Source organism: Sparus aurata, chromosome 10 (genome assembly GCF_900880675.1).
Source record: "Sparus aurata chromosome 10, fSpaAur1.1, whole genome shotgun sequence".
NCBI classification, from domain to species: Eukaryota; Metazoa; Chordata; class Actinopteri; order Spariformes; family Sparidae; genus Sparus; species Sparus aurata.
The window spans coordinates 25,870,494-25,884,604 of record NC_044196.1 but is presented as its reverse complement, the minus strand read 5'-3'; the positions used below and the strand labels follow the sequence as shown (position 1 = coordinate 25,884,604).

The 14,111-nt window shown below is 38.1% G+C and overlaps 1 protein-coding gene across 1 annotated transcript; it reads left to right on the top strand.

The window, feature by feature from the left end:
- The first annotated feature begins 6,282 nt into the window (after positions 1-6,282).
- On the top strand, positions 6,283-11,630 carry LOC115589063 (uncharacterized). Its single transcript, XM_030429745.1, has 4 exons — positions 6,283-6,409; positions 9,933-10,286; positions 10,512-10,628; positions 10,723-11,630. The coding sequence occupies exons 1-4, from the start codon at positions 6,349-6,351 to the stop codon at positions 10,923-10,925; spliced, it is 735 nt and encodes a 244-aa protein (XP_030285605.1). The 5' UTR covers positions 6,283-6,348; the 3' UTR covers positions 10,926-11,630.
- The last annotated feature ends 2,481 nt before the right edge of the window (positions 11,631-14,111 follow it).

Below are 14,111 nucleotides of genomic sequence, written 5' to 3'. Positions count from 1 at the left end.
CAAGGGCCGACACATTGATGCCTCAGATTTAGATAGCAGGCGAGGCGGAAATAGGTGTACCCTCCGAGGCGGCAAATCGGTGGACCAAAACAGACCCCCAATTTGCCAGCCTCAGTCTAAAACCGAGGACTTAGCCGCCAAAAGGATGGGCAAATTGGCGGCTTGCTGCCCTGTCTAAAAACGGCTAGTGCTTCCTGAGAGATACTGAAAAGGGTGTGTTCTGTGATGCTATGGCTGAATTACTGGTCTCCTGTTCCCCCTGGTGGTACAATATGAGAATGGAAACCTCAATGCAAGCAGTGGAAATTGTGCATATTTGATAGTGTGTTACCTGCAAATTTGACGTACTATATTGTGTATTGATTTCCTTCACTAGCTCTCAGTAAGAAAGTGAATAAGTATATTTCCTGACACTATTATTTAACCTTTTATTGAAGCCATAAGATGTCATTTTCAATTAGAAAGATTCTATTTATGTGTTGTTTTAGACACAATTTCCTTTAAATAGTCTGAAAAACCTTAGTGTTTCAAATAAACTTCAGTCAGCTTCGGAGGTATGGTTTGTTTTTTTTGGTAAAGCTGCATTACTGTGATGGGCAAGTAGTACAGTTAGAAGTGATGCTTTCATCATGGTATGGCTCACTTTGGTCGTGGTTGTAGCTGTTTAAATAACAAAGGCTGTGGAAATGTTTGTGGATGTCACAACAACCACATGCAGGTTGTTCACATGAAGTGAACTGAAATGGCTGAGTGAGTTTGTCAGGCTTGTGGTGATGCTGTTTCCTGACATCCTGTGGTGTATTACACATAGACAATGTCCTGTTTGATGCTGTTTTAATAACGTTTCAATTTTTGCATGTCTGTCTTTGTTAATGGTGATAATTCAGATGGTGTAAAGAGTAGTCACAGCCACATGCATCAGTACAGCTTATGCTCAAACCACTGTGTAAAGGGCACGCCATCTTGTGCTCATGGCAAGCGATTGTTGATGCTGTTGTAGCACGGCCATTCTTAAAAACTCACTTAAAGCTTCTTTTTTCAAACCTTTGTGATTTCTCACTCTCTAAAGATGTCAAAACCCCAGCAACACTGTAAAAGAAAGAAGAACTTTTATTGTGGGGCTCCACATTATACGCTGACTTGGTATATTCTGATTTAAAAGTCTTACAATCACCAAAGCATGTGTTTTCTTCAAGAAAAGTAACAATCCAAATGAATGCACACCAAATCCTTGAAAAGGAGAATTGTCTCTGAGTATTTAATGATTAATTAACATACTAAGCATAATGCTTCAGTATATAGTATTGTATGTCCTCTGTTGAATACTTCTACTCACACATTGACAGAGTTGGTATGTGAAAGACAACTTGGAGCAACTGTGGTCTGACTACAAAAGAACACAGAGGAAAGAAGTGGGATGAAGGCGGTTGAAATTTACCCTATAGTGACTCACTCAAATGAAATATAACCCATTAAAGGCCTAATCTTGACTCTAGTGGACATTTCCTTTGAGAAATGTGTGAGACGGTCATAATAACTTAAAGCAGCATCATGAAATAATTACAGTGTCAAACATTGCTAAAAGGAAAATGTGAATCAAAGCAATAATTCATTACAGTTACAGGAATGTGAATAAAATATCAGTGGCTCCATAGACATTGTACATTAACTAATAAACTTTTCCTGTCATCATAGGGATCTTAAAGCAACATTATGTATAAACTGGCATTTTGTGCCATTTGACACCGAAGTGCTGGTTCTGGCCTGGTGCAAATGCTGGTTCAAAGTTGGCTGAACCTGGAAACCTTTTTAAGAGATGGTTTGATTTTCCACAGGCATGAGAGCTGCTGTAGAGTCACATCATTGAGTCACTGTATACGTCTCCAATTTCCCAGCATTGCTAGTAACAACTATGGTGGACTACATTAACTGTATACATGTGTTGCTCCTGGCTTTGCATGCTTTCATTGGCATCCAAACATGACTGGTCCCTATTCTACTGTCACTTCAATTAATGAAAATAGTGAAAATCTTTTGTTTATTCCCCCATTTATCAGTCGAACATGTGACACTAGCTCTGGTTTTTAAAAATGGTGGTCGTAAGCGGTTTTAGTTGGCCGCTTAAAACGTGACAAGCACAAAAAATACAGGAGGCCCCCTCAAGAGCCAGCATTAAGTTTGTCCTGTCTGGGTTACTGTAGAAGAATGGTCTTACAACATGGCACACTACCTCTGTAGATATAAAGGCTCATTCTAAGGTAATTTAACTTTCCTATTTTCAGGTGAAAATCCTTCACACTTCACACAAGTCAGCCCATCTACAATCTTGACATTTTCCTCGTCCTGTTAATTTTAAAACTGCATGAGGACACAAGCACTATTTTAGTGACAAGTTTATTTGACATTCACATTTATGCGAACTACATGTCGAAAACTTATTCCATTTCCATGCCATGCATTTGGATATGCGATTGATATATTTGCCATAATTTGGTTTTAAATTATAGGAAAGCAAAAAAGCATGTAAGAATAGTGAATACGTATTATTACGTATTATGTAATAAGTATGCAGGTCATTGCTGCAGCCCAGCAATCTGATGCTGACTGGAGCCAGACCAACAAAGACTGCGTGTCACAAACAAGAATAACTCAGGCCTGCACAAAGGGCGGTTTGTGGTTGAGGGTCTTCCTGTTTTCATCACACTGACAGTCCAAAGTAGAACATAAGGCCACCTCTGTTTAATAGGCCTCAGGTATATGCCTCATAAAGCAAACTGACTTTATCTTGCAAACTGCAGCATTTATACCTGAGTCTGAACCACAATCCAATCCTTTCCGTCACCACCCCATGTTTCCTTATTGTCCAGAGATTTCTGTTTCAGTCTCCAATGACAGTGCCTTATTCTGTGTTCCTGCCACTGACCAAGGGTATGGAGGACCAAACCTGACATAAGTATAAATAAATAAATAAATGCATAAATGCATAAATGCATAAATAAATACATAAATACATAAATACATAAATAAATGCTGAAATAAATAAATAAATGTATAAATAAATAAATGCATAAATAGATAAATACATAAATAAATGAATAAATAAATAAATGCTGAAATAAATGTATAAATAAATAAATGCTGAAATAAATGTATAAATAAATAAATAAAAGTATAAATAAAAGAATAAATGCTTTTTATTTATTTCTACATTTCTGTTCACCTACATTTATTTATTTCTGTATTTCTGTTCACCTACATTTATTTATTTCTGTATTTCTGTGTCCATATGTAAATGAGGAGGTAGGAGGTCCTAACCTCAGTTAAGAGCATGATTGGTCAAATCGGAGAGCCAGACAAAAGCAAACGATTCCTGATCTCAAGCCTCGCTCTCTGTAACGTTGTAAAACAGCTCCAGTTAGCTTAATGGCCTCGACCAGTGTGACAGGTTAACTGGCGTTCATTTTAACTTGCCAGGGTCCCAGATGTGCTGGTGGTGTGGTTAGATAATCCTGTCTTGAGAGAGAGGGGTCCTCAGCCATGTCCGCTAACCAGGAAAAACATTCTGCTCATCGCTCCAAGTCATGTATATGTGTATTCGTTTTGACGTGGCTTGAACACTTCTATCCACACGGAGATGCCGGGGCTGCGACTTGCAAACCACTGCTAGACGAGCGCTACAGAGCACAAATCGTCCAAAAGTGCATGTTGTCGGTCTCATAACTTTGTCGTGAATCTTTGTACTCCCAAACAACTCATGTGTGGAACAGCATTAAGCATTTGTTCACGCCGAGTGGCTCGAGAGCGGCGTGGACACCGCTGTTAGCAGTTAGCTGTTAGCTTTTAGCTGCTCGCTGTAGCGCTAAGAGCGTAGCGTCCAGGTTAACTGTTGACACATGTTACCACCGAGAGTGAGATACATGTCTGGGCTTTCCTATGAACCATTGTCACTACTGGTGTTTGTATCACAGGTTGATCTGGGCGTCTCACGATTTGCCACAGCTGACTGACCACACGCTGAGCTCGGGCTGGATGTCAACGTACTCTGCAGACTGTTTGACCAGCAGGCTGTATGACAGTGTACAGTTTTCACACTGACTTAGCTTCAGCTTAATAACGATGTATGCGGCTTGGAACGATGGCTTTAAGTGACCATTTGAACAGTGCGGAATGAAAAATACCCGATGGTAACCGGTGTCACAAGGTAACCTGGACGCTGCGCTACAGCGAGCAGCTAACAGCTAACATAAGAGCTAAAAGGGGTCTCCACTCTGCTCTCGAGCCGCTCGGCGTGAACAAATGCCTCAGCCTGTTCCACCCATGAGTTATTTGAGAGTACAGACATTCACGACAAAGTTATGAGACCGACAACATGCACTTTTGGACGATTTGTGCTCTGTAGCGCTCGTCTAGAATACACATATACATGACTTGGAGCGATGAGCAGAATGTTTTTCCTGGTTAGCGGACATGGCTGAGGACCCCTCTCTCTCCAGACGGGATTCTCAAACCACACCACCAGCACACCTGGGACCCTCGCAAGTTAAAATGAACGCCAGTCAAATTCATAACTAAACCAGAGCTACATGAACAAATGTCAACAACTGCAGCTAACAGTTAGCTGAGCGGGCTTGCTTGTAGCCAGCAACATTCCTGTACAGTGTACAGGAATCAGCGCCGCTAGTAAGGCAGAAGTAGTAGACCCTCATCGAGCACACTCCTGTAACCAATCATGCTCTTGACTGAGGTTAGGACCTCCTACCTCCTCATTTACATATGGACACAGAAATACAGAAATAAATAAATGTAGGTGAACAGAAATACAGAAATACAGAAATAGATAAATGTAGGTGAACAGAAATACAGAAATAAATAAATGTAGGTGAACAGAAATGTAGAAATAAATAAAAAGCATTTATTCTTTTATTTATACTTTTATTTATTTATTTATACATTTATTTCAGCATTTATTTATTTATTTATGCATTTATTTATTTATTTATGCATTTATTTATTTATTTATACATTTATTTATTTCAACTTTATTTATGTATTTATTTATGCATTTATGCATTTATTTATTTATTTATACTTATGTCAGGTTTGGTCCTCCATACAAGGGTGCCTTAAATATGTATCAACCTGATGGACATGGAATGGTCTTTTTTGTGTATTGCATATTTATATTTTAGCATTCGCAGGTATTTAAAACATGTTTTAAACATGAAGAGAGCAATGAGGGATTTTTTACATTTGACACTGCATGTTTATATCTGATCATTGTAGAAGATACTGAGACAAATATGTTATATTTTGTTATATGTTATATTCTTATAGTAATTATTTTTGGAATTTGTCAGCAATAGTCATTCAATATATTTACATTCTGTAAGTGGCAGAGTCCTCCATTCCCGCAATGGAGTAGAATTACCTTACAAGGTATTCAAATGATATATGTGACACATCATTTGTTGCTGATAGCAATTGTTAATCAATGCCTTTAGGAGCAAGCAAAGTTCATGTTATGAATGTGGCAAATGCCTCAGCGGGTCAGTGTTTAAGCAACATTATGTAGAAATTGGCATCTGTAACAATTTGTCAGATGTAATGTAGGTGCTAATAATTATAACCAAAAATGATAAATCATAACAGTGTTGTGCCTTGAAAACTTGTATGTTTGAAGTAGAGATGTATGTAACACTGTGATCCTACCTTCTTACTGAAGTTACATAGAGCAGAAACAAGTGGCTGAGACAGCGACACCATTCATCCTATTACAAGATACTGTACCATCAAAATAATTTTGAAGTTAAAGTTATTTTTAGACAAAAAATATATATATAATGTTGCTCTAAATAAGCACTGACTTTAAAGTCAGAACTTACTGATGCTAAATATTTCACCTTAAAGCTGAGAGCAGAACTAAATTCTGAATATTTCAATAGAATAAACTTTTATTAAAAGTCTGACTTTTCCCCCTTTTTTAGTTTCGTATTTTATGTTTTGGATTTTGGACAGATTCAGTATAGCATTGCAAGTAAAAGGAAATCGTGTTAGCCACTGCAGGTCAGGCATGAATAAACATGTCTTCACGCTTCAAAGAGATGGCAACTAAAAGTTTTTACTTTTTGTAAAATAGAATTGATGCAGCTGTGTGTGAGTGTAGGGTGGGGGTGATTTGTGGTTTTTCTACACTCGTCTTCAACAATCTTTGAAAAAAAAAAGACCTTAAAATGAGGAAGACGTCTGGTATGTATACTATTGTTGTGTGTGTGTGTTAGATGTGAGGGACTTAACACTTAGCTCTAAAGAGATGAGTATCATTATTCAGTTGTGAAACACAGTGAAAGGATGAAGTTACCAGTGAGCGATCTGTTATTTGCCTTAGTTCTCCATGCCATCACATCTTGGGGTAAGTAAAAATAAATGTATTCTTAATCAGAACTTTATTGAACTTAATTGACTGTATGCTATACCTAGTATTTAAGAGTGAATCATTAAATATGTGCGAACATTTTCTATGGTTTATGGGAATGGAGAAAGGTTGAGAAAATCATCGTAAGATGTTCTTTGTGTAATTTTGGGTGGTAATGATTCAAATGAAAATGTAATGTATCTCAGTATGGATGTACTATAAAGCTTTATGTAATATAAAGATATTTATTTCCACAAGTGAAAGGTAACACATTATAATAACCATTATTATCAAATGGTAAATCTAGTGATAATAAACCTCAGTTTGATAGTTATTTGACAATTAATAAACAATGAAATGCTTTACAACCATGTATTAAGCAGTTGGTTATTGTAAAATTGCAACTGATATTCATAAACCTTTACGGTTGCTTAACAAATGGTTAAAGATAGCATTTCATTGTTTGTTAACAGTCCAATAACTATTGACTAAAGTTTAATTAACTGCAAACTAACCATTTATGAGTCATGGTTGTTATAAAGTTTTACCAAGTGAAATTGTGGAAATCTGTACAAACTGATTTAACATTGGTTTGTATTTGATTTAATTTAAGTCAATGTACAGAGGTCAAATAACCAGAAGATACAAACTTTTGTGTTTTGTTGAAAAGTAATGTATATGTATGTCCATGCTCATGTCTGAGGGGTTTTTGAGACGGGGTGCGAGGTAGGTAATATTTCTGAGAAAAAACACTACAATTGTGTATTGTGTGAACATTTACAATGTAATGATCTTGGCATTTAAAAAAATAATCATTTTCATTAATCAAATGGCCATGTATTGCGACAGGAATAATATGATCACCCTGATAATCACTGCAACTATTTCCACAAATAATCTTTGATGAACCATATCTACACTATATCTACAAAACAGCATCATTTACAAAGCACAGTATATGTTGTATCTATTTTCTCTCATGAGTTGTTGGAGACAAAATCAGGGCAAAAAAGACAGTGAAGATTGGACTCACTCAAAATAAACTATTTTTGGACTTGATGAATCAGAATCAGATGATCATGACAAATTAAAATGTTGGTTCAGTATATAGAATAGAATAGTTAAACTGTATTGTCTGTCCTAACAGTGTCAGAAATCCTCCTTGTCAACAATTCACATTTATAACAAAGAAAAGGGGACAGTCAAAACTGCAACTGACAAAAACATTTGAATGTGCAGTATTTTATATTGTTCAGGGTGGTTATTGCAGTGGGAAGGGAAGATTTGTTGTCGATGTTCTTCTGGGCCAGTGGGACACTGATGGCAGAAACTGGAAGGAGTGGTGGAGGGAGTGAGACGGATCCTCCGAGATCAGGGGGGCTTTTCTGATCACTGAATGGTTGTACAGTTCAGATGCGAGCCTGATTAGTTATGCAGTAGAGATTTGTTTTGTGTTTTCGGTGGTGAGTGATCCGTACCAGGATGAAATGTTGAAGATGAGAATGGACTCAGCAAATACGTGGTAAACCAGTGTTAAAATGTCATTGCTGACACGAAAAGTCCTGACTTTCCTCAGCAGGTGGAGGTGCTGTAGTGCTTTTTTGTACACAGAGTCAGTGTGCTGTGAAAAGGAAAGGCAAGACTGAGCATGCTATTTTAGTTGAGCCTAGATACTGAGCGGTTGGAAGAGAAGTGATGATGTTCTCTCCCCCCACAGCAAAGCTCTTTGGTCTTTGTGATGTTGAGCTCAAGTGAGTTGTCACCAAATTTTTTGATACCAAACTCTTGAATGTCTGCTGGTGTTGGGACAGAGTGTCATCAACAAACTTGAAAAGCATCATTCCTTAACTACTACAGGAGATGCTATTTGTGTAAACAGAGAACTGGAGATAAAACACAGCCTTGGGGGAGCCCTTGTGTTTAAAACCCACTTATTGGATTTAAAACCATTTAAAAACACCTGTTATGGTCTGTCCTGTAAAAAGTTATTTATCCATAAAACTGGTGTTGGAGGGACCTGAAAGTCAGAGGGGAGATACAGTGGAGTGTTTGTATGTACAGTATTAAAAACAGAAGTGATGTCGATGAATGGAATCCAAATATGAGGCTGTGCAGAGTCCAGATGTTTGGTGAAAGTGTCTAAAAGTGTGAGACTTGCATCCTCTACACAACGTTTTGTCTTACAAAAAACTGGAGTGGATCCAGTTTTTAGCTGAGGGGAGCATTATTTGAGCACCCTGCCTCTGAGCCTGTCAGGGCCAGAGGCCTTACGTGGGTTGACTCTATGCAGGATAGAGTCACCAACTGTTCATTAATAGTGAGGGCTCAATGAGGGGATGTGGGGCTTAGGCAGGTTAAAAAAAGTCATAAAGACTAAAGCTTGTGGGGCAGAATACCTGAAACAGGTGAGAATTAACACTTTATTTGGTGTGAAGTCAGTGGTCAGAGGTGAGGTGTCTGTTGATAATTCAAAAACAAGGTGTAATGGTGTAGTTCACTTGCAGTGGTGGAAGAGGTATTCAGAAACTTCTCTTAAGTGAAATACTTATACCACACAGTGAAAATATTCAAGTATAACTTAATATTTATCTAAGTAAAAGTATTTACAAAATTAACTTTACGGATACACTTCATGAATAGTATGTGTATGTGTCATTTTACTGTTGTAGCTGTCCAAGGTTGAGCTCATTTTAACTACTGTATATACCATTGGGTCTATAATAGCATCATTTGTATGTAGCGTCACTCAGTCAACAATCTGAATAGACAAGCACAAAAATGAAATCCTCCTTAACTGTCCTCTAAAGGATCACTTAGGTTCTATATCAAGTTGAACCATGCACGACAACCACGTCCACAGACACAAGTGAACAAGGCAAGCAGAATGAGAAACAACTGAGTGGTCCTGAGAATGTACCTTGATGCAACCCATGAAACCAGACAACACCACAGTACCAGACAACATCACACAACCAGCTAACCATTCCGGTAGGGGCAGGGAAACACAGAAGAGAAATACTAGTTGTATTTTTTTACCATTAGGAGGAGGTAAACTGAGATGCACGGATGTCCTAGGGTTAGTGTCAGGTAACGGGTCCAGGTTGAGCAGAAAATGAACTGGTTGGACAAGCCTTTCTGCAGCAAATCAGTTCTGTAGCCTGGTGATATGGCAGTGGATACTTCTGTATCTCATGTCAGGTAGCAGCAGGGTGAACAGACTGTAGCTAGGTGTGTATTTCAATATCCTTTAGGCTCTGTACAGACATCCGATTTCACCAATATAAGTACCACGATTTTGTATTTAAGTACAGCACTTGAGTAAATGTACTTAGTTAGATTCCACCACTGGCTTTGTAAAAATGAGCAAAGGCTAAACTTTATCTGTCTCTTCAAAGGTGTCTCATCTCCAGGCACACATGTTGTGATACAACAAAAACTGCCATTTAGCTTCTGAATTGCTACAATATGTACTGTCTTTGTAACAAACTAACAAATTACATTCACTCTGTTTTTTTCATAGGTGCTTCATCTGACAGCATTCTTGTGACCCAGAGTTCTGATGTCTTTGTCAGGGAGGGAGAGAAAGTAGACATCACCTGCTGCTTGACAGGGACGTTTGAAAGAGCGAGAGTTGACTGGCTGAAAAATGAAATAAGTATAAGTAGTGAGATTTTGATTAAAAACTCTGAAGGCTCTCTGCAAAAGGACACATCTGATTGTTCAAGTATGACCTTTATCAATATAACAAGAAAGGATTCAGAGAGATACACCTGCAAGGTGAATATAGAGGTACCATTTCACGTCGAGGTTAAAGGAAATGGTACTCTCATCACAGTTATGGCCAGAGAGAATGCAGCGGATGACACAGGAGAAGGTAAGTGACAAAACACCACTCACATGACTATACAGTTAGACTTAAATCTTGATTTGTCAATGGATAGACTTAGAATAATGTGTATTCAGAACGGGCTTTGGTTTGTACAAGATTTTAACCAGCTGTATTTGTAATTTTTTTTCCTTCTCTTCCCCCAAAACTGAGCGTTTCCAAAATGTCCTAAATTATAAGGTCATCTAAGTTTTCTCTGTTTTTGAATTTCAGAGTCTCACTTGGAGGAAGTGTTAATCCATGTCATGAGGTGTCTGCCAGTACTTGCTCTTGTTGTATCCTTCTTCTGCCTCAACAAGTTGGGGACCAAAGCTCAGCAATGCGCACAAGGTAGAGTATTTCTTTCATTCAACTCCCTCATGATGATATGATGTCTACATCATCAGTGCATTATGAATAACTGATCAATGCATTCATGTTTTAGCGGCTCCTGGAAATAAACTCCCTTCAGAACAAGGAACAGAAGAAGACCAAGAAGAAAAGGGAGGAGATGAAAAAGAAATTGAGGAGGAAAATAAGAACAGAGATGAAGAAAGCCATGGACTGTCTGATGTCAGTAGCGACAGTAGTAGGGTGGAGAAGGATAAAGAGCCTCTTGCTGTGTCCTCTCAGGGGTTATCAGCTTGAAGAACAGATTTCAAGGATGTGGAGGATATGAACTTTTTTTACTATGAAGTTTGTGAACAGAACATAAGATGTTTTAGGAGGATATGCCTGCAAGGCGTCAGGAAAGAAACCACTTTAAATGTACTCTGCGAGTGCAGCACTTCAGCACAATATGATTAGGTGAAGACACACGACAAAGACCCTTTTATCTGATTTTTGCTCTCTTGTAATATGTATGTTTTCTCTTTTGGGCTTCAAACAATTACTCAAATGAAACCATACAGAAGTCTGTTTTTGAAACTGAAAACAACTCCTAGACATCTGAAACATTACAAGGGGCCCCAACTAGTCACATCTTTCATCTAAGAGGTTACACATTCATAAATAGTGGAAACTAGTGTTCTTTCTCTAACAATGTGTTGTATTTTACAAGTGGGTTTTATGTAAAAATTCAATATAATTGATAAAGAGGAGCTAAGGAAATGTCACTAAGCTACTGTCACAACTCAACACACCAGCCTTAAAACACAACATGTATGTCAACAAGTTGATACACAAAACCACTAATGAATGTACCCACCCAAGTATCCAAGCCTGATAGATGTCTTCAGTGAGTAATTTGGTGCCCTAGGCAAGATCTTAGGCGATACCCCTTTGAATTGCAGTCAAATTCACAATTAATTTTCATACACTCACACAGAAACTGCATGTATGTATTCAAGATTTTATTTCAGTCAAAAATATCACACCAGATAAAAAATGAAGAAAGAAACAAGTGATAAAAATACAATATAAATAAGGCACTGTGCAAACATATCATCTCTCAGCCTCAGCAAGTGCCATCTCTCCCTTATCTATTGTCAGCCACTTTGCAAAACAACCTCCAACTCCTTCCATGTGGGTATTGTGCTCCAGGCTATCCTCATGAACCTTCAGCAAGCGACTTGCATTTTTCCAGTCCTTTAGTCCTTCCTTATTAAGTCTGTATTCTTTTGGAGAAAACATTTAGTAGCAGAAGCAGCGCAAGCTATCATTTCTGTTTGAGTACATCAGCCAGCTTCTTTTGATGTTTTCAGCATTAACTAAGACTCTGATACAAAAGTCATGTTGACACTCTCCCATCTTTGTTTTTGGGAAATATGTAACTGCTTTTTTATTTGAACTGGTTCTCTGTTAATTAACTCTCATCTTACGTATTCAGTTAGAAGAGATGTCCAGTCAGCCTTGAGTCCTGATGCTGTGTCACTCTGCTGTGCTGAGGTAGAGGGACAGGAGCACCTGATGCTGTGTCACTGGGGTGGGGGTGAAATATGTTAAAGGTGCATCTGAAGAGAGAAGAGAAGTATATGTGATCATTTTATGTTACATTGTAATAAAAAAAACTAAAACAGATGCTTAGTGTGTGCTATACATAAGTCTAATATAGACTAATAATGAAAATGTGTTGAGATTCATTCGACTTTACTGTCATTGCAATGCAATTCAGTCTAACCAGAGTGCAAGTGAAGTGTATATATGTCATGACTGTAGATTCCTGTTCCTTGTTTTGTGATCGGTTGTCATGATTTTGTTTTGTGTCTAATTTCCATGTCTTTGCATCTTGTCTTGTGTCTTTTGTTTTTCCATGCCCTCATGTGTCCTTTAAGTTCTCCTGTGTATTTTCCTATGTTCCCTCTGGCTCCCTCTGTCTATTGCTTTGTTCCCTTCATGTTCTCATGTGCTCCTCCCCTTCGTTACCTCACCTGTTGGTCCACCTCACCTGTTCCTTGTCTTGTCATCAGTGTCTGTGTATTTAGTCTCTGTGTTCCCTTCACTCCTTGTCTGGTCATTGTTCTTGTCAGCCTCTGTCTGTGTCCATGCTCCAGTTCTTGAGCCTCCGCCTGTCTGTTCCTTGTTCCCCCCACGGTATGTGTTTTTGGAGTTTTGCATTTTTGATTTGAACTTTGCCTTTGATTTATACTTTTGCCCTTTTCTTTGTACTTTGTCTTGCCTTTTAGTTGCTACTTTGCCTTGCTGTTTTTGGTTGATACTTTGCCTCTTGCCCCCGTTTTGTCTGCTCCTGTTTTTGTGTTCAGCTTTAAAATAAAGCTCGCTTTTTGTTCCCTCATATCCTTGCCTCTCGTGTAACTGCATTTGGGTCCACCTTCCCCTTTCCAAAGTCTTCCCTTTAAAACCCCGACCTGACAATATATTTCGCCTATGAATGATATGGGAAAGTGTGGAGTATTAACAGTAATACACTTTAACTGCACTTTAACACTGATGTAAACTGTAACAAACATAAACTGTGACACAATAAACCAAAGGCTTATAACGGTCCTATTACAAAGGGTGGAAAACTAATAGCATTTTCACTGACAAACTAGCAGGAAAGACACCTGTTAAATAACACTAAACAAGCCCGCATTATGTAATAAATGTTCACGTCATTATGTAATAACGCCGCATTTCGTAATAATCTGCCACATTTTGTAATAAAATTCTTGAACGCAATATGTAAAACTTTGCCACATTATGTAATAAGTTATTACATATTGGGTCAGTTATTACAAAATGCAGGTGTTGCACTTTTTTTTTACCAAGAAAATGTAATAAGTTGGTGCATTATGTAATAAAACACCAAATTGGATGTCTTAATTACAAAAAAACATACCATCAGAACGACATTGACATTAACCCTAACCCTAACCAGAATGAATCATGAATATAAATGATTTTTAAAAACTAGTAGGATGTTTCATTTGTCAAATCTAAATCAAATATAACTGAATTTGGGCGGCTGTTTTTCAGTGGGTAGAACGGGTCGTCTAGTGATCGGAAGGTCACCAGTTCGAATCCCAGCTCCCCCTAGTTGCATGTCGAAGTGTCCTTGAGCAAGATACTGAACCTCAAATTGCTCCTGATGAGCAGTTGGCGCCTTGCATGGCAGCCTCTGTCATCAGTGTATGAATGTGTGTGTGTGAATGGGTGAATGTGGCATGAATTGTACAGCGCTTTGAGCTGTTGTTAGACTGGAAAAGCACTATAAAAATGCAGACCATTTACCATATAAAAATGCAGACCATGAATTCACAGAGAATTAGTGATGGGAACGGCAGTTCTTTTTACTGTACTGAATCTCTAGAATCTGTTCATTAAAATGATTTGTTCAAAAGATTCGTTCACCGAATCGTTCAGTGCTCTCCAACTCCCTGAACTGATAAACAG

Bases quoted from the DNA above. Each gene is read 5' to 3' on its own strand.
- LOC115589063 (XM_030429745.1), top strand. From the start codon at position 6,349: ATGAAGTTACCAGTGAGCGATCTGTTATTTGCCTTAGTTCTCCATGCC. The intron at 6,410-9,932 runs GTAAGTAAAAAT...TTTTTTTCATAG, and splicing joins CCATGCCATCACATCTTGGG to GTGCTTCATCTGACAGCATT. The intron at 10,629-10,722 runs GTAGAGTATTTC...TTCATGTTTTAG, and splicing joins AGCTCAGCAATGCGCACAAG to CGGCTCCTGGAAATAAACTC.